At 36.7% G+C, this 20,688-nt stretch overlaps 2 protein-coding genes and 1 pseudogene across 4 annotated transcripts; 2 read left to right on the forward strand and 1 right to left on the reverse strand.

Annotated features, from left to right (window-relative positions):
- Positions 1-2,480: 2,480 nt before the first annotated feature.
- Positions 2,481-9,876, forward strand: LOC117212499 (annotated as a pseudogene).
- LOC117212480 (X-ray repair cross-complementing protein 6-like) lies at positions 3,316-7,093 on the reverse strand. Of its 2 annotated transcripts, none has more exons than XM_033457362.1 (10): positions 6,970-7,093; positions 6,554-6,709; positions 6,206-6,377; positions 4,953-5,391; positions 4,746-4,842; positions 4,429-4,666; positions 4,181-4,342; positions 3,859-4,089; positions 3,595-3,782; positions 3,316-3,518 (listed from the first exon to the last, which is right to left on the reverse strand). In XM_033457362.1, the coding sequence occupies exons 2-10, from the start codon at positions 6,695-6,697 to the stop codon at positions 3,408-3,410; spliced, it is 1,782 nt and encodes a 593-aa protein (XP_033313253.1). In that variant the 5' UTR covers positions 6,698-6,709; positions 6,970-7,093; the 3' UTR covers positions 3,316-3,407. The 2 variants fall into 2 exon arrangements, with proteins under 2 accessions (XP_033313253.1, XP_033313254.1); XM_033457363.1 differs by lacking the exon at positions 6,970-7,093 and adding an exon at positions 6,892-6,909.
- A 534-nt stretch (positions 9,877-10,410) lies between the features above and the next one.
- LOC117212482 (orexin receptor type 1-like) lies at positions 10,411-20,543 on the forward strand. Of its 2 annotated transcripts, none has more exons than XM_033457364.1 (9): positions 10,411-11,181; positions 12,494-12,832; positions 14,578-14,720; positions 15,264-15,436; positions 15,936-16,140; positions 16,327-16,430; positions 16,896-17,019; positions 17,303-17,472; positions 18,929-20,543. In XM_033457364.1, exons 1-9 carry the CDS (start codon positions 11,129-11,131, stop codon positions 19,289-19,291), a joined length of 1,674 nt encoding a protein of 557 aa, XP_033313255.1. In that variant the 5' UTR covers positions 10,411-11,128; the 3' UTR covers positions 19,292-20,543. The 2 variants fall into 2 exon arrangements, with proteins under 2 accessions (XP_033313255.1, XP_033313256.1); XM_033457365.1 differs by having other exon boundaries at positions 10,411-10,758.
- Positions 20,544-20,688: the final 145 nt, after the last annotated feature.

A 20,688-nucleotide genomic window follows, 5' to 3' on the forward strand; every position in this document is an offset into this window, starting at 1 on the left:
GGTTCAGGTAAACGGAACCACTCATTTTACGATCAACCTTGAAGATTGAGGATCAACGGACCACTGTAATAGAGCAAACACTTTTGACGTTTCGACAAAGGAACACCACAACGGAACCTTTCCTACGGGCTAAACGATCAAGGTGAGCAAACTCTGGATTCTTTTACCAAATACAGAACGAGAAAAGACAGCTTCTCTAGCGATTCAAGCACAGATAGCACAAATAGTACAATCAGTATAGTAATGGCAACGCCACGAAAGGATAAAATCGAGACTGTTGGCGCCGCTTTAACTAGTAGTGAGATAGACCCAACAATTAGGGCTATATTAGATGCGATGCAGAAACAACACGAAGCTCTTAGTCAACAAATTAGTATACTCACACGACGTATTGACGAAATTCAACGCGCAAACGAAGAAAACAAGAAACTCGTAGCAGAGATCGCACTAGTAGGGGAAAGTTTAGCAAGAATACATATGGAAAATGTATCAGAAGCCAGTTCCCTAATAACCTCAGACGAAACAACCCACACCGCTAGAAACCAATTGGCCCTTCGAGGACCTCCTCCAATACTTCAGATACCACCTCAGCTATCCGAAGACAGAGCTTTCACTCAACGTTTTGCACAACCAGAGCTTAAAGCTAAAGACGCACTAAGATGTATCCCACGACTTAACGGCGAAGACGATATAGGAGTAGAAGAATTTATTAAAGAAGTCGAAGAGATGAGGGCAATGTGTAGTGAACAATATTTACTATTGAAAATGATTAAGATTGAGAAAATTTCGGGAAAAGCAGCTGTGGCAATACGTAATATACGTATCTCAGAATACGCACATTTATATCAAGCATTACGGCAGAACGTAGCAACTGAAACTTCGATTCGTGAACACCAAGACCAATTACGAAAAATTAGACAAGGATTTAACGAAAGCGTACAAAGCTACATTATTCGCTTTAGGAAACCATTCAGCGAACTACAATATAGTATTGCTAACGAATACCCAGACGAAATAACCAGACGTGCCATGAGCGACATAATTCAAAAAGATTCAGTAACAGATTTTATTCAAGGATTAAAAACAGAAATAGGACTAGTTCTAGTTGCCAATCCGCCGTGCAACGTTATTGAAGCCGAGAAACGCGCCGCCGAAATCGAAAGATATTTTCGTGAACGGAGAACGCGCAAGCAACACTGACTCTGACTCTGAATGCGATATTCTATTTGAGAATGAACTATGAATCGGATCTAACGAGAAACCAGAATACTTAAAGATCTGTCCTAACGACAAAAGCTTCTACCAACTGAAGAAAACACAATTTGGAGACTATGAACCTCGAGCATGGCTCAACAAGATAGGGAATATCCTTCAAAAGAATAAAAAGATAGGGTTTGGAGATTACGACTTCACAGAAACCGAGAAGAATGAAATCAAGAGAATGATTCTGTTCTACAACAGTATCGATAAAAATAAAAAACCAGACCAGGCTACACACCGCGGGCAAGATGGCAACCAGATGTCTTCGGATACTTACTGCGTACCCTCAATAGTCTCAAGTACCTGCCATAAATCTCAGGAATTTCCTAGTCGAGGTCCTTCAAACCGAACAAACATCTGTTTCCGAAGCATTTCTAAAGACCATTGTCTACTACGGCTTGACAAGGGAAAGTTAGTTTTTCTAACGTACGATGCAACTTTCCTCCTACTAACCACTTTCTATCGAGGGCGGCCAAGACCCTTCCTAGTCCACCAACCTTCGTTTAACCAATTAACAACGAAGCCTATTTCCCTCACTCTCTTAGCCAACATCGTCACCAACAAATCCGATGGTCCCGTGCACTAGACACACCCATCCTTAGCTTTCCTCCGCCACAGCATCGTCTCCGAACAGCACTGATTTTCCATCCGTCGAACAGTCAACATCCTTTGACCGGGAATACACCCGTAGATCAGTCACTCACTCATCTCGTACATACGCACCAGCGTAACTGTCTTCTTTACAAGTTGTTAGAATAAACGGTGATATATAACTTACTATACTGTGTTACATTCATTTAACCACCTCTGTTATATTAACCGAAACAGGAGAACGACTATTTCGCGGCGTCGATTAACCGAATCGTAGCGAGAATTTACGCCTCTCGCTGACGCGTTTTCTTAGCGACCGCGTCTCTCCGCGAACGGTCGTAACACGGACATAAAAGCCAATACCAGAAAAGCCAATTAACCTAGACATAATCTGCAGAAGTACACATTTAAACAAGAAGATAAAAACAAGCCCCATTAATCAGACACAAGTTGCGACCTATTGTACAATAATGTTGTACAACTCCTTTCTCCAGTTCAGTGTCATTCTATTATTGTAAGTGCTAAATTTATAGTAAAGTTCGATAAAAGAAAATTAATAGTTGGGTTACGACTCAGCCTTCTTTTCTCTTACAATCCAATTATCAATTTTACGTGACAACTACATGGTTGTAACGTCAATTCACATCAGAGACCAGGCCACACACCGCGGACAGGATGACATCCAGATGTCTCCACATCCTTGGCGCTCAGACTCAAGCATTGCAATACGAGGATTAAATTAATTTCTATTATTTTAAGCTGACCTGTCTAAATATGAATTTTGTGAGATGTCTTGTATCTCAATTACCTTCCTTGTTCATTATTCTTACATTCGCTGTATTCATGGAAAGTAATCGTTAACAAATTTTAAAGTACGACGTAGAAGAACATGTTTAATACGTTAAAAATGAAAATTATCGAACGAAATAGAGAAAAATATTTGTAAGAATGTGAATAAGTTCATTGTAACTCGCTAATAACTTTGGCAATTCTCAATAAAAAGAAATTACATTGTAAGTAGATTTTTGGTAAATATAATCCAAGATACATGTGGGAAGAAGAATGTACGGTTATTTGCTAAAAGCTTCAGGAGTGCATAGGAATATGAAATCGTTGGGCGAAAACGCAGGGCTTGTTTTTTCAGCGATCGTCTCTTACTTATTGTAACGTCAAATCCTTCACGACAACTAAACTGCCTTTTGTACTCGCCTAATTATACTCCTAGCAACAGCTCATAGATGGCGAGCGACACTTAATTGCGGTAGTAAGCATATATGTTAAATTGTTCCATTCTTACGCTTCACGAGCGCGAGTTCCAAGTTAAATGGATAACCCCGTATGGTTGGTTTTTATATATAAACTGGGTATATCAAGCGTTCTTCTGGTTCAAAAGTAAGTTATTTTCCTTGAATAAAAAGATTATTTTATGTGAAATATATTATGATTTTATTAATTAAAGCAATCTTTGTAGTAGTTGTTTTAATAAAATTTTATAACGAATATAAATATAATTCATAAATAAATTTTCACATTTTCTCTTGAAAGTTTGTAACATTTCATTCAAAATGTTTTTCAATCCTATTTATCAATTCATCTTTTTTACCAGATAATTTTAATCCCAATGTCTCTAACATATGCTTTAATTGTGGCACAGTAAAAGTTGCTATCTGTTAAGAAGAAAATAAATGTATTACGAATTGTATTTAAATATTATTTAAACTTGATCTGCATCCATTAATGTACCTGTCCTGTTCTCAAATATTCTTGAATTTTATTCTCTGAAAAATCACTTGGTTTCGTTACTTTGTTACTTTTTTTATGTTTTGTCTCTGGTGGGTCATCACTTATATCGTCTGTCTTTTTCATAAATACTTTATCATATTCGTCTAATAAATCATTTACCAGTTTATACATCTTGTCAGTGTTTGGAACTAAGATAAAATTTTAAATTATGTTATAAAATGTTGTACAAATTATAATATGTGTATTCTTAACAATATGACTTACGTGTATCGTCAGGTAGAGGCTCAGGTTTTTCCAAATCCAAAGCTAGGGCTTCTATAATTTGATGTTGATCTTGTACTTCAGGATTTGAAAACAATTTTGCATTATATTCGATACTTAATTTTTTTATAATTTGTTCTAGTAATTCAACTCCATTTGGAACAATTGGAGGTTTGTTTTCATTATCATCAAATATATATTCTGGGAAATATTCACTAATGTTTTGCACATTTTCTAGAATAATTAAAATTAAATGTCAAATGTTTCTCAAGTACTTTTTCTTTTTCTTTCTTATTTAGATATTAAAATATTTTAAGAGACAAACCTTTAAATGGTATTTTATACAAATAAAATCCCCCACTTTTTACATTTGGTATCATAGTATATAGGCTTGTACCAAAATTTTTTCTGATTGTAACAGCACATATTATCATTAAATTTTTGGCTTCACATTTATTGAGTAACGCACCAAATAGTAATTTGTTATCTAGGATGAAGAATGTAAAATAATTTTAGTAGATATTCAAATATATACAAGTTTTTAGGAAATAGAGAATAGATAATTGAAAGTACCTTTACGATAACTTTTGCCTGGTATGACAAAGTATGGTGTTTCAACATGATATAGAGGATGATAAGAAATGTGTTTTATATAAATTATATCAATGCCTATTTCTCGTGTTGTACATAAGCATCTTACTTCTTCTGGTGTAAAATTTATTCTCTCATCACCAAATGTTTGATATTTTTGAATATCTATATCTAAAATAGGTAACGATGCTTGTTGACTTTCTTCATTCTCTACTTCTTCCTATAATACAAACAATAAAACATTGAAAATTATCAAATCATAATCATATATATCAGTAACAAATTATTATAATACATACTATATCATCATTTTCATCCACTATATGATATGTATGTGAACTCAAAGGAATATTGCTTTCTTTACTTATATTTTCTTTTTTCAAATATGATGTTTTGCTGAAAATAAAGTGGGTTTTTGAATTTGTCGCAACCTTCATTAAAATTTGGGTCAATTGAAAGAATGAAACTAGTATAATAATAGAAGTAAATAAAACTTTATTTCTTACACAGAAAGACTGCGAAGGGATACATCTATAACCACATTTTCTCCAAGTCTCAAAGGTAGCTTCGCCATATTTCTAGATGGCAATTTTACTTGTTCCACTATGTCTTTCAAAGATATTCTGTTGTAATCATCTGCATCGATTTTTCCAAATTGCATTTCCAAATCTTTATAGAATAAATCATGATTCCAATTTTCACCCAAACCAACAACTAATAACTGAAGATCTATGTCACTATAACTCGTTGCTTGTACTCTTATTCTATGTTTTTCATTATCATCGCATGGAGGATTATCGCAAGACGTAAAAACAATTACTCTTCTCATTGGCATAGTTACGCGGATAGCAGAGAATGCTTGTGCTGCATGCCAAAGTACATCATATAGTGGATAAGCCGTAGAGGAAGCAATATCCCTATAGTACTTCCACTTGTTTCCTTCATCTACGTATAAGATATAACAAAAGATACAAAAAATGATTTAAAAAATTTGAGCACCAGAATAGTAAAAACTGTATTCTCATCTATTAACTTTTTCTGTAAAAATTTTGCTTCTTTCCTATCTAATACTATGAAAGATATCTTTCCTCTAAACTTAATACATAGCTTTTATCCTCAGTAACAAAAATTGCTTTGAAATTACTTTAGTTTTTTGTTACTTGTAGTAATATGTAATATATATGTTTATTAAACTTTATAACTAAGAATTGAACTTGATTTACAAATACCTATATTTATAGAAGTATCTTATCTACAGACTTTGAATCATTCACTCTTGCTCTCTCCCATTCATATTCTGACTTACTTTGATTAATAATTATCATACTTATTGCACCCTTTCTTGCCCTCTAAAACTCTCTTTGGTCCGCTTATACTCTGTCACTTTCTCTACTTTTTTTTTTACAGTTTCTTGAGCCTTTCTACAATACTTTTATTCTGTCTTCAGCTCACTACATCTTCCAACCTTGTTAAGTGTTGTACCCACACACAGATCACACAGTTTCCCTATCTCTTTTTCCCAGTACCTATCCTAATTTTTCAAATTTCCACACCTTGCTTGTGTTATTAACTTTTGACTTCTACCTCCTTTGCTTAGGGTATTTTGGCATTCCTATTCTCCGGATGTATTTATACCTATTATTGTATTTTGATTGTTCTATTTTTGTATATTGCCTTTGTCATTGCACTTTTACTTTCCTTGTAGTAAGTATAGTAATTTACTTTACTTATAGTAATATATATGCAGAATATTGATTACCTATTTTCATTACTTCTTTCATGCTCTCTATTGAAGGTAGACCTAATTTCTGAAGAGTCAATATATGTTTGGTTTCAGGATCCTTGTCCCATATTTCAGTTCCAAACAAAACTAAACCTATCCAATCTTGTCTGTCCCATACCAATTTTTGCTTGAGAATCTCTTTGTATTGCTGAATTAAAAAAGACATAACAAAATAAACTAATGTTCAAATTGTTATTTGAATATATGAATCATAACTTAATATTAACTATATTGTATAACATTTCTTAAAAACAACATATATTCAAACACTATAATAGAAATTAAAAGTATTAATATAATACATTATTATAAAACATGTAATACCTTAATACATTGTAAAAAATATGGATTATCTGGATCATTTTTAAACATTGAAGGTGTCGCATCAATCACAAAAAGTGTACCATCTCTAACACCATAGAGGTCTTCAAGATCATTTTCTATGTCATCATCACTGCACGATTCCATTGTTAATTACTCCTAAAATTATTATTATACGATAACACTCCTAATTACTCCAAAAATCTTCATTGTACGATGCCACTGTTAATTACTCCAAAAATCTTTATCGTACAATGCTATTCTTAATTACTCCAAAAATCTTTATTGTACAATGCCATTCTTAATTACTCTTAAAATCAATGAAAGCAAAGGATACTTCCTATTTGTGAGTAATTTAAGCAGTAATTGAAATGTGAAGTACATTTAACATGCAATGAAGAATCTTAGTGAAAATTCACCTTTAACTCTATATTTGCTTCTATCGATACGGGAGATTCCTTCTGAGAATTACCATATTATCGTTTTAGTGTCACATGCAACGTTATCGTTTTAAGATAGTACTGTTTGAATTAAAATCTACAAACAGTCACTGTTAAAATCAAAGTTTTGTATGAAATAAAAAATAAAATATAGAATACGATAAAGTAAGTAAAAGTTCTTTTTTTTTCCTCACGGTATAGGAGTTCAAGCAAAAACCAGCTCGCGCGCAAGTCAGATGTTTCTTATACAGGGTGGTTGGTAACTGGTAGTAAAAGCCGAAAGGGGGCGATTCTACGCGAAAAAAGAAGTCGAAAATATAGAATAGAAATTTTTCGTTTGAAGCTTTGTTTTCGACTTTGAATTTTCGCTCGGTACGCGTGCACTTTATCACGTCTTGTTATAACGGATCTCACTGTAGATCGTTGTCTCGATGGAAAAATTAAAAAAAAAAAATTTTTTTAAATTTTTATTCTATATTTTCGACTTCTTTTTTTGCGTAGAATCACCCCTTTTCCGCTTGTACCACCAGTTACCAACCACCCTGTATAAACGTTTAATTCATAAGAATATAAACGTTTTGGATATTTATCGTCTAAGTTAGACGATAAACTAGAGGCATTTATACTGGACACGATGAAAATTGTCGAGGAATCAAATCACGTTAACGTATTCGAGATAAATCTCTAACACGAACGATGCAGCTGCCGAAATGCGAATGCAAAGCAATATACATAGATATACATAGTAAAGTTTTATCGAGCAATATTTCCTTTTTATAGAATTGGACTCAGACTGCCAATGTTTCGTGGGATAATATATTTCGTCATGGATACTTCTGTCAATACGCAAATTCTAATATTCGTTTGCATTTTGTTTCTTATTGAGGAAAGGTTTCGTCATCTGTGTAATATGGTGCCATTTTCTAAAGGTAATTTTATTTTTCTCATTTCTTTCTTAAACATGCAATGTTAAACTTTAGTCGTTTATTTATTTGCGAGCGTTTTATGTATCAGCTGCAGTCGATCCGTTTGCTTTAATCTATTTTCCCTCGTTCGTGGTGCGTGGCTAAGAATCTTGGCACTCTACGAAATCCATATTTTATTATGTTTTATACGGGATATTTTGATTATCATCATCGACGTTTGTTTTTTTTTTTTGAATCTGCACGCTTGCTCTTCCGTACAGATCTTGCTGCAGGCAGCAATATCTAGGACACATGTTCGCTATGAAATCGAAGATTTCGCTGGTAGATACGCAATTCCAATCATTGTCCTAATAACAGGAAAGATTCAGATCTCTATCGACAAGTCAATACTGTCTCGAGCGACATGAATGATTTGTTTACACAAATTTTGATCGTACCCCTTCTTTATGTTCGAGGAAAGAGGGGATCGAATAATTATTTTCATTCATTTTTTCCGCTGTTAGCAGATGACAAGTTAATAGTAACCGACCGATCGATCGATCGAACAGTTCGACCTCCGACAAATATGGTGGCTTCATTGCTCTCTCGCGAATGCGACCGAAATGTTAAATTCTGTATATGCGATTCAATTATTGCTTTGGATCATGGCTATGTCTTTCAACTTGTTATCAAGGATTTATTCATTGAAAGTGCACAAATTATCGGTTTACTGGAAGATCAGGGAATTAATGCTAGTGACTGATTGCGCGTGGAAGCTTATATTGATTATCACTATGTGTCATATGACAGCGAATCCGGTACATTCTCGTGAGAAGTAAAGTTTTGTCGAGATATATGTACACCTATATAACTGGCTATTTGTTTAGGCGAATCGTGTCAGTCAGCTTATTTTCTCTCCGTACTCTTCCGTTTCTATGAAACGCGTGTTTCTGCAGGTAAGCTGAATTCTAGCGAAATCGTTTGAATATTTCAACTCAAAGCAGAAACGCTGTATTCTCTTCGAGCAACTATAACAAACGAGAGTTGCAGACATTTTTAGTCCAATAACATAGCAACACAACCTCGCGACCTTTCTTCATTCTTGTAGTTTTTATCTAGTCCTATAGCATCTCTTTCTTCTCTCGAATAATTAATTACATCAAATTAATAGCGCGCTTCTACTTTGTTGTCACAGGTTATACGCTCTTAACGAGGCGATACTCATCTTCCGTTCATTTTATCTACTTTTGGTGCCTTATATTGATTTTTCTAACGTGCGTATAATTACAGGAAAGCGCCGAGGCAGCGGCGTATTTCCAATAGCGGAAAGTTCGTATTGTAGCTATTGCTGGCATTATAAGTGTCGATCTTCCTCTTTTACTTTCGGTAAGTTTTGGCGAACAGACTTGCAGTTCGTGGATTAATACATGTAAATTGCCTTGAAAGAGAGCGGAGCAGTGGGAGTACTTCAGCGAATGATTTCGATTTCCATTCTTACAGATATTCTCAGGAGTGACGATCTATTTCAACATCCTTACTCGAAATGTGCCGCGAATGTCTCTACGATACTCTTATCGCCCGCCAAAGAAGCGAGAGAAGCATAAAACACATGCATGTAGCATAAATAAAATGGTGGTAGAAAAACAAGCATGAAATAGGGAACATAAGAAAGGAACATTAATTTCGTGCGCTATCTATCTATTGATCTCAAATGACACTAAATGTCAATAGAGGCGATCGGTTTGCCGTAACAGAATACACGTGAAATTTGCCTCATCTTTTGTGAGTAAATTCACTGGTTGCTTAACAATGTCGAAACAAGCCTCCCATCGATATATTCGACGTTGAGTCAACCGTTCGATCGTTCAATAGTTCAATAGTTCGTATCCTTCGTCCATGGAGGTTAGGGATCAGTGGGTAAAGATGAAAAGTGTATCAGATGCAAATTTTAAACGATTTGTGATAATTTGTAATCTGTTGAGGGCCATCGTATCATTTTAATAAATTAATTCTGTCATTTACAAGAATAAAAAACGGCTGAGTTTTATAAATTCTATAACAGATAGATAAAAATAATATCTCCTTTTATTACCGCATAGATCAAATAAAAAAGATGTTCTAGGTTAGCATCGTCGTTCTTAAAAATACCTTTTGGCTTTAACTTGACAATAATTTTATCATAACTTAAACAGAGTTTAAGAGATAAATTTATTCGTTCGACGTGAAACTCTGTACAACTCGGTCAAAGGAAGACCAACTCGTTTATCGCGACAGCAAGTTAAATTTTCCATTCGATTGATAGAACACGATAAATGACAATTTGGAAGTTGACTGGAAATGAGTAAAAAATGGATAGAAAAAAATTCAACGATACTTTTTGCAGTATGGGATAAAGTCTCTACCGAAACCCTATATTTGTCTCGAAACGAACGTACTCGAATAAATGGTATGTAAAAAAAGTTAGAAAAAGAATAATTGTTCGGGGAACGGAAGTAACGGAGGAAGAAACTTTTGCGACGCTTTTTAACAGCCTTCCTCGATGGACGATAACGTCACCACACGATAACGACGAAACTCGTCTGTCAAGTGTTATGGATTGAGGGATCAAGTCGGATCGACATTTTTTCAGATCCCATAGGTGGAGAATAACAAGGTACACAGGAAGCAGAGGATACGAAGAGGATAAGAGAAGATGAACGTAACGCAGGCGCGTTTAAAGGAACTCGTGCGCGAGTGGTGTTCACGTCTGTAACGCTTTCAAGAACTCCGGCGGGAGCTGCGATTCTTCCTTTCAGTTTACCGTGGTCCCGCTTCCGAAACTTATGTCGTGTATTATTCTCGCCGGGTAGAAGGTAGTTCGATCGTAAGTTTCGATTGTGCGCTTCGTCGAAAATAGATACGGAACGATAAAACCGACGTATAAACGAGTTAAGAGTTAAGCGAGGAAGGAATTCGGAACATAAGGGTTAAGAATAGTGGAGATAAAAAGTTTACGGCCCGCTAATGGTTGTGATTTAATCTTCTCGCCCATTAATTATAATGGATGGTAAAAACAATTGATAGAATTCGCGGAATATCGTTGATTAGAAAATGTTAAAAAGGATAGTCTATCTGATACGTATAAGCAAGTGACTCTGCAAAGCTGCATTTACTTGCATTTGAAAAAGTAAATATTTAAAGCGAACATGGTGGAATTTTGTAAAGTATACGTGTAATTTAAACAGATACACTCAATGTCTCGCTCAATGCAAACCTTTTGCCGGTTTAAATGGACGTCTCGTAACGTGTAAGAATTATTCATACGTATACTTCTTTCGGTAAATACTCGCGCCATGGCTATTTGTACAAACGACGAGATTTATAAATATCCGAATGCAGTTATTTAACTTGTTTTATTTCGGGAAAATTTAGTGCAATTTTCAATCTTTAGCACGGTTCGTGTCGCGTTTTGTATATAAATTAGTCGATACGGGTTTTATCACATGCACAAAAATACCACCCTCGATCATCGCATCCCGCTTTTCATTTGCATATATAACATTCAGAAATATTTATAAAATACAGCCATTCTGTATCGCGATTACTTCCCTGAAATTTATTTACCCTTATCCTCACGTCGTCGTTAGTTGAATTACGAATACGAAATTGCTCGTATATCTCAGACGCGTATAGGTATATATTACACAGGATATATTTATAGAAAAACGTGCGATCACTATACAGGGTAATCCTGTTAATGACAGCTTGATTCCTACGAAAAAAAGGGAAGACTCAATGGAAATGAGAAAACAAAGAGCTACATTTCACGCACTTATTCTCAACTTGGAATTCATCCTACGATCAAATTATTCGGCTATGTATAGTCCATTCTCTCGAATCTAGACTTCGCGAGGAGAATAAATTGACCAGAAGCTATTTGATAATTGAGAACGTTGACAGCCTCGTTGTATTTTCACAGTTAGATAGATAACGAAATTGATGTTAACAATCCTCTCATACTATTATGTGATTGATCGACAGGTATACTTTTGAGAAAAATGGCAAAGATAATGATACGTTGGTTCGTGCCGCGTTCACTCGCGCACCCTGTTTCCTCGTCGTAAATTGACAGCATAAACGTACTTAAATTAACTTTTTAAATATCCGCGAAATCTCGCATGCGTCTCCCGCGATTGTTCTACATGCGACAGACGGATCGATCCTTTTCGACTTGCCGCGAAATATATCCACGACGTAGAAGTTTCGATTCTAAATTCGTCAAAATACACAAGTATCACCGAAACGCATTGCTCTGACGAAGCAAGAATCGATGGATCGAATAAGCGATCAAACGGAATAACGAAATAACAGAAACGAGGGCAGGGGATGAGCTATAGTCGCAGGCGGTTCTCGTACAACAAATTTCCTCGTTAATTATTTGTGTAACAGATACAGTTCCCCTTGTAATCGCGTAATTCAGATTACGCGATCGAGATCTAGCCGTAACACGAACATATACCGAGTTGAAACGGATCCTCAAATTATAATTACACGATTGATCGTGACAGTTTTCTCTGTCCGAGGTAAATGGTTGTTGATATTCTCTATGCCCATTGAAGCCAGAAATCACTTTCGCTCGCGTTCCATTGCACGCACAAGATCATACGAGAGAGCTTGATATTGGATTATAAAAACGAGGAAATCATGTCGACGAATGTATACAACGACTCAAGGATATCTTCACCAGAGTTTAATAGCTCGTACAATGGGACGATGGTGTCTTCGAACGAAAGCTTCGGAATGGACATCACCGGGGATATACTTTGGTACTTTTACGACAAGTTTCACAGCGAAACTAATTACTTGTTGATCATCCTCTATATTCCTGTGATGGCACTCGCAATAACGGCCAACGTTCTCGTGATTGCGGTCGTTTTCAAATACCACTACATGCGTAGGTACGTATATATGGTTTTTTATTCGTAAAAGATTTGTTTGCTTTACATTCGATCAGAAACATTTATTTAATCGTTTATTTCCTTGTCAGCTTGGTTCAACATTAATTGTTTATGTATAGACATTGCAAACAGTATATTTAGAACAAATTCAAACTGGATACAAATTAAGCGCCGTGCAATTCAAAACCCCTTTGAGAAAAGTGTGTGTTACAGTGAGTAACTCCGAAGTAATTTAAACTTTGCCAGGATCATTGTGAAACGCTATCGAAGTCGAATGAAGGAAGATTTGACTAAATTAAGCAACGACGACTCGATCGAAATAGCCTGAAATAATAGACTGTTGATTAGAGAGGTTGCTACCTCGTCACCTTGTCGATCTACAATTAGGATATTGCTTTCGAGACAACAGGGTCAACTTTGATCGAGTTAATTATAATTTCGGCCGAGGCTCGTTATAGGGTCAAGCAAATTAGTCTTTAAACACAAAGGTAGATGCAACGTGCTGTTATTTTTTTTAATCTTTCGACAGCTATTGAATTACCTCTAAAAGTACGAGAAGTTCCCAGAAGAAACGTTAGATCGTCATTCTCCATTATTTAATATAAACACATCTTCTTGACCCAGTTCCTCTGAAAGGAACAAGACGCGAACGTCTTCAAGAGGGAAGCTAAGTCTACATTGACATCCAATTGTTCGCAGAGACGTGTCTCAACCAATAGCTATCTGTCTTTCTGCGGATTTTTCACGAAAGACAGGTAGCGATTAGCTGCGACGTCTTTATACGTCTGTGCACAATTGTGTACAATTAATTAAATAATACACAGATTATTCATAAACTACGGATGTATGATCGAAGATGCAGATCGGACACGTAATGAATACCAATAGCGTGTAGATGCGTCGTGAGAATGTAAACAGGTAATATGCATGCATCGCGTTGACAAACAATTGAATGTAAATTGAATTCTCTAATAGATATATGTCAACTCCGATATGAAAGGGTTACGTGTTACGGGAGGTTGCGGTTTGCGAACGATGAATTAATAAAATATTTCGCTGGACACGGGGTTTTGGCAAGTATATCGAATCGAGAGTTCGTCTGCATCGCGTTAATAGTCGCGATAGCCGGTAGAATGTACCTTGAACATTCTTGAGCGCGTAGACGAAGAAACACGTAGGCATGTGTGCTTACTTCCGACAGCGGCCAAGCGTCGTGCAAATAAGCGATCGTTTCGCACTCACGATGCGTGAACGAACGTCATGGATATCTCGGTTTATTTGTGAAACAAAAATTATTGCTCTCTCTCTTCGTTATCAAAAGCAGGGATTAGGTTGCCGGTGAACGTGGATACGAATTTTGATATTAACCAATAATGCTTACGTCTTTCAAGGATAACAATAAGCGAAGGGTACACGTTACTAGAAACTCTCCAGGTGGTCGGACCTTCGGTATGCGAGCAGTTACGTTGAGAATTATTTATTTTTTGCTCGAGATTCGTCATAGATCGCGATGACGAGTAGACGAAGAATGGCGGTAAGCCAGTGTTCCGTAGAATTCGAAAAGCTTATTGTGTTTACGGAAAACTCGAAAGTTAATGAAAGTGATTCGTACGTTTCATTGAACCATCGAGTTTTATAATGGTCTTAAGATTGACAATGTCAATTTCGCTTATATAGCGTTCAACCAATGATGGATTTTAGATGGACAAGATTTAACATTCAGAACATTTTTTCTTTATTTTCAGCGTGACTAATTATTTCGTGGTCAACTTGTCAGTGGCGGACCTTTTGGTGACTACTATTTGCATGCCTGTGGCTGTCAGTCAAGCAATCTCTATAGTATGGATCCACGGCGAAATAATGTGCAAACTTTCCTCTTACCTTCAGGGTAATTTCAACGATCTGTCGATACTACGATCGCGTTTTGCTTTACACATTTTAATTCGAATCTCGCTATCGTCACTCGCTTAAATCAACGAAATGTTTTTCCACGAACATCATATGGTGTGATATTTTTGGAGATATACTTTGTTCCAACTTGTTTTCTCGCACTAATGCAAGATTGCACAAAAAGGTGCAAACCAAGCCTGAAAAGATACTATAGCCACAAATTGTCGCGATAGAACGCATCTCCCTAAGCATACTTCGGCCTACACTGGTTCATACGTAAAAGATTTTATGGTTTGTGCGCCTGTTAGTGCAATGCATACGTATATTCACATTTGCTGGGGTCCAATGTTTTCTCGAGCGATATGCCACCCCTTGGTGGATACAGTTTTAATTTCTCTCTCTATCCGTCGCGACCTTCTCGCCCACGTTCAACCGAGATTCTGTCCGACCGAACAAAGACTAAGTGTCTTATTAGAAGCGACCGAGTCTATTGCGGTCGCCGATGGTGATTGAAAACGATGATGACGACTCTATCTCGTAGGTGTTGCAGTCGCTGCTTCGGTTTTTACCATCAGCGCGATGAGCATCGACAGATACTTGGCGATAAGGAGTCCTATGGCATTTCGACGAGTGTTTAATCGAAGAAGCACGGTTCTCGTAATCGTGGCTCTTTGGTTGGTCGCTCTAATCATCTTTGCTCCTGTTCTCAGAGCGGTTAGTATTACATCTAACAATAATCTAATATCCGATAAGAATTACTCGTAAATATTCCAACGATAAAAAATGGCTCGGAAAATTTTGTATTTATTTGCTAAAATTTGTGAATATTAATTTTTACTATGGTTATTGAAATTAAGTGAACTAATAACTGCTCTCAGGTATTTCTATTGCCAATGTTTGTCATCTCTTGTTATTCTATGAACAAATTATATTTTACGATCTTACTTCGAAAGAACGATTTTTCGATCGAATCCAACAGCCATTCATTTTCTTCTTTGAACACAGTTGTTTCTGATTACTACCTTTGCAGAGATTATTTCCAAGAATCGACTAAGAATAAGCTACGCTTTGCGTATTAAAAAAGGTTCTCGGTAAAAAACTGAAAGAAGTTCTTCCGGAGCAAAAGGAGCTTCGGTGTGAATAAATCTTATCCAGAAGATTTCCGTTTCCAAAAACAGTTTAACAGATGAATGGTGCCCGATCTTCTTTCCAGATGACCCTCCACAGTCCGAGTATGGAACTTAGTAACATATCTTTCCACGGATCCTGGACAATGACGAGGAATTTTTCACAGAATACCTCTCGTGTCTCTCATCTACCACCTGTTTTCTACATTTGTTCCGAAGATTTTAAGCCTCTGGGCATTCAGGCGCCTCTTTTCGGTGCTGTGTGCTTTGTGCTGGTTTATGCGATTCCAGGTAAGACCACATGATTAATAACGAACTTAGCCTGAACATACATTTCCATCCCATTCCCCTTTCCACTTAGAAAGGGAAAGACAAAATGGTCTTATTATCGCTCTGAAAAGGCAGCAATCACTTTGCCCACGCTTACTTTCTTCAACCTTTATGGTTTTCCTTTGTTTGGTTGTTTTTATTCCTCAGGTTTCGTCGTAATACTATCTTACTCCATGATGGGTCGAACACTGTGCGCCCGAAAACCACCTTTCGACTGTGATAGCGTCGAAGGAAGCGCCAGTTCGCAACAGGTTAGTTCGAAAATCACGTAGGCGATAATACCTAATTTTACGACCATGAATTTGTCGTTTAGGAGCAAATCATCTAACGACACACAGAAGCGGCATTATAGCAACGCTGACACAGACTTTGCACGCACTTAATTCGATTATATCCGGTCGATCGATAATATGGCACTCTCGTATCTAACTTTGCTTCGTTAAAAAGCCCATTCGTTGGTAATGTAATATAGAGATAAATTTTCGACTCGAGATTATAATATTCCATTATAGTTAGTTTTATCACTATGCATATGATTTTCACGCATCTAAATTTCTCATTCTGACGCTATAAAATTTCATTTCCACTTTGTTTGGTCTGTCGAAACGATTGTCTGTCCGCCTTTGTACTCTTCTCGTCGATGATTAGATGATGAATCGATGTTGATCTAAATCTAGCCGCGTTTACGACCGAGTACAACTGCATTCTGTTCGCAGAGTTTCAGGCTGGTACGTGAGAGAAGGCGAATTGCTTGGATATTGCTTCTTTTGGCGGTGTTCTTTGCTCTGTGTTGGTTACCATATAACGTCTTAATGCTACTGATAGATCTGGGCGCAGTTGGTGAGTGATCGTTCATTGATGAAAGCGCAGCAATCGTCATACACCTTTAAATTGAATAGTCCAGCATTACCGAAACGTATAAAACGTCCACGAGCTTGTCAATAATACGATACTATCACTCGTGTCTCTTTTAACGATGGGAGAAATAATAGATAACAGTCGATCGTTGCTAACTTTAATGAGCTTCCAGCTTTCTATCCAATTACTCGTTACTTTCTCACTCATTCCCAATAACCGCCAAACTTTGACGACATGTATCTAAAGCCTCGAAATTGTTCCATAGGGGGAAAGACAGCGAGAGATGCTCTTTCCTATTGCCTGTTTCTGGGACACGCGAATAGCGCATTGAATCCTGTCGTATACTGTGTTATGACTCGTAATTTTCGGCGGAGTATATCGGAGATTCTTTGCTGTGGAACCCATGGGTTCACTCGTCGGAAACTCCGTCACAGGGTAAGTATCAGTAGTGTTCGCCTTTGTGTCGAATATCTACGGGTTTAACAATTTAAAGAAGCCCTTTTGATATCGTCGACACGGAAGTGGCAAGAGAATTTTTCCAATATACCAAAGCGATTCTCTTTGCCTGCTTTATCCTTTCCTTTGTCTTATCCCTTACACGATCGCAAAATCAACTTTGTTCTTTCAAGAGAAAAATTCATTCAACCATATTGATCATTTTAAGTTTAAAGGACGCCACTTACAGGAGGATATATAATTCGATATTATTTGTAACAATCTATAACGCGGACCTATGGTTGATAGTCCGGGGAAATTAAAAATCAAAATCAGTTTCGAGTGCGTTTTTTCTTATGTTGTATTCTTAGCCTTTTGCCGTACAGTTGCAGCAATAAAAACGCGTGCGGATTTGATACTGAATCGTCAGAAAATTTATTCGCAGATTGACGATCCCAAAAGTCCTTTGATATTTTATGACACAGGCTACAATTATAATTCGTCGCACGACGTGAGCGTAAAAAGATTCGCAATAGGATACAGCGAACCTATTACTGTTGTCGTAGTAGTCTTTGAAAGATAAATGGAATTCTCTTTTTTCTTTATCTGCGATTGGAATTTATAAATACAAAGCAACGTGAGTAGCAATTTTCGAAGGCGCGTGGGACCGTGATTATCCCAATTTCACCAAACTCCAATATGAATTCTTTACGTAAGCCCGCGAGATTATAGTTGACGCGTGACATATCCTACATAAGCATTTATCCACGCTATTTATGAGAATCGAATTGGCCGGCTTCCATGCAAGGAACGCTAGTGAAGTCGTATTCTTTATTAAGAAAACAAACATCAATCCGATATACATAGTTCGATATCGGAAACTCTGACTAAATCGCATAATATTATTGTTTTCTATATAGTTATTGCAGAGATGAATATTTCACTAATAATATATCTGTTTTAAAAAACACTAAATAATACTTATACGAAATTAGATTTCGATTTTATTCGTGTTTGCTATATCGGATTACTGTCGTAGGTTCGCAGAGAGTTTGATACTAACTCTGCAGGCAACCGCGTAATGTCCATAACAGAGTTATTTGAGTGAATTTTCTAACTTTCTATTATACAGGATACAAGCTCATAAACGCAATATTTCGCCAACAATATCTCGTTGCATAACACATATCTTTGATATTATTCCTGTTTATTATCAGAATTCTCGAATTTTATTTCTATGGTTGATCCACGAAAAGACGTTTAATATTTTTCAATATAAATATCATCTCATTTTATCCATGACAAATCCCTCAGAATCTCTGTGCTGGTATCATAGAATATCGATGAAAAAGTTGGCGACGCGCAAACAAAAGGATAGTCTAAAGGTGGAAGCAATAATAACTGTAAGAGATGTTTGACGTCCTATACCTTCAGTGGTTCTGACGTCCTGTTTCAGAGTGCTCAAGGAACCGCCGTGATCGATGACATGTGTGCAGGGTGTAGTGCTAGTAGCACGATAAGACGCGGATTGCTTCGCAAGCGGAGGATGTTACCTGGATGCAGATGTGGGCTACCGATTAACGGCCATCACGCAGTTTTGGCCCTCCGACGAACGGCCACAACTAGCAGCGGATACGACAGCTACCTTAGCAGACACAGTCCTCATCGACGTTGTTACATGTTACGGAGTCTTCGGGGAAGGCCGCAAATGGGGATGGAACAAGTCCAGGTAAACAAAACTCAAGAGACCTGCTACAAGAAGAACGAAGCCAGTCAACCTCAGATAAATATATTCATCACCACGGACGAACAACATTGAACATAGAAATAAATGATTTCATTTTAAGGACCGATTAGTATTGATTAATTTCTTATAGACGTGTAGAATTTCGGTGTCGTTACGTAAAAATATTTGATGTGTATACATGAAGATGGACAGAAGAGATGCGGTGTCAATTACGATATCTCTCTATAGAATATTCCCTGATCGATTTAGTGATTTTCCGACTCGAGTTCATTGTAGCTTTCATTAACGACCAATATTTATATTGTTGATACGAAGTAAGATAAAGCGGTCAATGATCTTTAATATCTTTTCACGGGGTGATAAGATTAAAGGCTTAGGGCACAAAAGTGACTTAAGGTTTGATTTCCTAAAACGAAAACTTTTCTACCACGATCTGCATTCCATCTACCGAGCATTGCGACAAATAATAAACGAGAAAAGAGTACATACAGTAGTTAACGGGGAACCAAGCAAAAGGGTAAGTTCGTTAATTGAGACTGAGTGGAGGAGACAAATAGGACTGGGCTCTCGAGGGAAAATGTTGAAACAGTGACAAGTAATCGTATTTTCCGCGTAATTTATTGCTTGTCGTTCACACTCGTTCAACTTTGACTGAAACAATCTTCCGTAGGAAGGATGGTAAAAAGGTTATGCATAACAGGGCCGCAACTATAACGAGAGTGAATGAACATAAACGGTTTGCAAATATTTGTGTACGTTGAGCAAACACGTTCGTTATATGGGCTGACGTTGACGTTATTATCCGGCTCAATTAAATTCGAGTTGAATTGACCTCTTTAAAAATAGGCACGAAAATATGACACTGTTTAAAGATGAAAGCCAATGGCTCGCGAGATATCTATAAGAATTTTTGGAATTTTTTCCGATAAGAAATCTCGAAATTGAACGAATTATATTTCGGTTAGGTTAGATTGTCTATTGATCTAGGTTAGATTCTATTGGGGCATCAAATTCTGGGTAACCTTCTGTAATTTATTCCGATTTAATATGTGTATTCCACAGATGTAATTTCGACGCATTTCGTTCAAACATTTCGAGGGATTAAATAAGGGATGACATAAATAGTCGAGACAAGGAATTTCTCTCCTACTCACGGAAATTCTCGAAGTGTTGGACGCGAGGTTTGATCGAATAAAGATAGGGATGTTGATGTGATAAAGGGTGCGTGTGTGTACGTATATGTTGATGCTTACGGTATGAATATCCGCCCACGTTTTGTAATAAATCATGTATAGTATACTTGAAAACAATATTTTGAAATTTCTTGTACAAATATTTATTTTCCCCTAAGGCCTAGCGCGACAAACGACGATACAAGTAACGAAAGAAAGACATAGTCAATTTTTGTCATACATTTGTCATGAACAGATTCGATTCGTGTCCTGGTAAATCTGGGATAAAGAAGGGGG

The sequence above is a fragment of the Bombus bifarius genome, unplaced genomic scaffold (assembly GCF_011952205.1).
Source record: "Bombus bifarius isolate JDL3187 unplaced genomic scaffold, Bbif_JDL3187 scf7180000008307, whole genome shotgun sequence".
Classification (NCBI taxonomy): domain Eukaryota; kingdom Metazoa; phylum Arthropoda; class Insecta; order Hymenoptera; family Apidae; genus Bombus; species Bombus bifarius.